Here is a 1,869-nt window from a genome sequence, read left to right as displayed (position 1 = left end):
GGCTCAGTTCAGAACGCAACTTGTGTCTTTGACACGGCAGACGTCTATTCTAATATTTCTGAGAGAGACATTTACAGTGTGACAGTGAAACATGGAAAAAGTCAATGCGGGTAGAAACAGTTATCAACAGTTATCTGGATTATTTCCAATTAGGGCAAACTATTTTTCAATATATTTTTTTTCATGCATGTTTTCAAGCTGTATTGCACTAATATCAATAATAACCAATTCAAAAAACTTACCGTAACATTACACAAACACAAATATAGCCATCAGCTGATCCAAACTAATCCCAGTGTTGACTGACCTCATGCCCCCCCCCACATAAACTCGGGCATCGCCTGTTTTCCGCTTTGACGGATGCAGCAGTTTCCAGAATAGGACCTGAATCCTAACAGGCATTCAGGGTCTTTCCATTCGATCCCGGCATGCAACACACAGAGAGTTGCTCACGTGTCGCGTGCCGGGGTCGATTGGAAAGTTCCAGAAAACAATGTGAATGTTACCGCTCCAATAACAGCACTTTTTTTTGGTTTAGGCTCTCTAAATCTAGTAGAAATTAGCTTCATGGTATCCCCATCACTGTGGAAATATTGCAGGCATCTCAGGATTGCAGCTTACTAATTCGTTTGTAGCTTTGTCTTTGGATTGTTGTTGAAGTTCTTATTTATCCTGTTGAGTTCAATTTAACAGTCGGGCTGCCTTGCTTATGTCCACCGCTCCCTCAGATGCTCCACTGTTTTATTCAATGTGTCATGTGTTTTAAAAGCGTCGCCGCGGGCGGATGTTCCCATTAAAGGAACAATTCCTAACCTCCATCTGAAAGCTTTCTCCACAGGGGGGCTACGATCTTAACCCCATAGCATCTGGCTGAGTAGCTGTGTGCCTAAACACATCCAAGTGTGTAAAAGGAAAGGCAGTGGAGCACCGCACAGAGTTCAGGGGGTTTCTCTGGTGGCTCTTTAGTGGCTCTGGCAGAGGCCAACGAGCAAACACATCCGCTGGCATCCCTTGTTTGGTGTCAGAGCAGAGGCTGGGGCTCTGTTGTCAGGCCCGGGTCAGAGTGCTGGGCTTTCAGATGGCGTGAGAAAGACTGGACAGACACACACACACACACACACACACACACACACACACACACACACACAGATACCTACTTGCTATTTTCCTCCTCATCCAGGGACAGACCAAAAACCAGACCAGAGCTGCACAGATCAGCGACTCAGCTAAAGTGATGAGGAAGATGGCCCACACCGGTAGCATCTCCAACCCGAGCACTGCAATGAATAAACACAGACACACACACACACACATAAGAAAATAACATCTTGCGAGTAGTTTATAATCCACTTATACTCTCGTCACACCTTCAAAAGGAATCTGGAGCGAGCATGCGACACCGGCGCCATCGCCCGTTAAGACAGAGGTGATAATTTGATGGTGGACCGGTGTCACACTAAATGAGCAGAGACAGCAGGACACTTACGCGGGGCTCCAGTGTACATGATGGAGAACGTGTTGATCCCGATGGTGGTGGCGTAGAAGACGGGCAGCGCTCGCAGGCCGTTGGGGACGGAGTCTTCCTGTGAGGGCAAAAACACACAGATGGATCTTTAGTACAGTTTGACTGAGGAGTCGTTGTTATTGCTGATCATACAGTTGTGTGAAAAAGTGTTTGCCCCCTTCCTGATTTCTTATTTTTTTGCATGTTTGTCACACTTAAATGTTTCAGATCATCAAACTAATTTAAATATTAGACAAAGATAACACAAGTAAACACAAAATGCAGTTTTTAAATGAAGGTTTTTATTATTAAGGGGGAAAAAAATCCAAACCTACATGGCCCTGTGTGAAAAAGTGATTGCCCCC

General features: G+C 45.2%; 1 protein-coding gene across 1 annotated transcript in view; it reads right to left on the bottom strand.

Annotated features, from left to right (window-relative positions):
* slc20a2 (solute carrier family 20 member 2) overlaps nucleotides 1–1,869 on the bottom strand; it is a 53,014-nt gene that overhangs the window by 13,040 nt on the left and 38,105 nt on the right. Inside the window, exons 5-6 of the mRNA XM_031856669.1 lie at nucleotides 1,487–1,611; nucleotides 1,158–1,277 (exon numbers count right to left, since the gene is read on the bottom strand). Of these exons, the coding sequence (XP_031712529.1) occupies nucleotides 1,158–1,277; nucleotides 1,487–1,611 (245 nt within the window). The remainder of the gene's footprint in view (nucleotides 1–1,157; nucleotides 1,278–1,486; nucleotides 1,612–1,869) is intronic.

This window comes from Anarrhichthys ocellatus, unplaced genomic scaffold, assembly GCF_004355925.1.
Source record: "Anarrhichthys ocellatus isolate YVR2014 unplaced genomic scaffold, GSC_Weel_1.0 scaffold17, whole genome shotgun sequence".
Classification (NCBI taxonomy): Eukaryota; Metazoa; Chordata; class Actinopteri; order Perciformes; family Anarhichadidae; genus Anarrhichthys; species Anarrhichthys ocellatus.
Note: the sequence above shows the minus strand (reverse complement) of the source record. Positions and strands in the feature narration are given on the sequence as shown.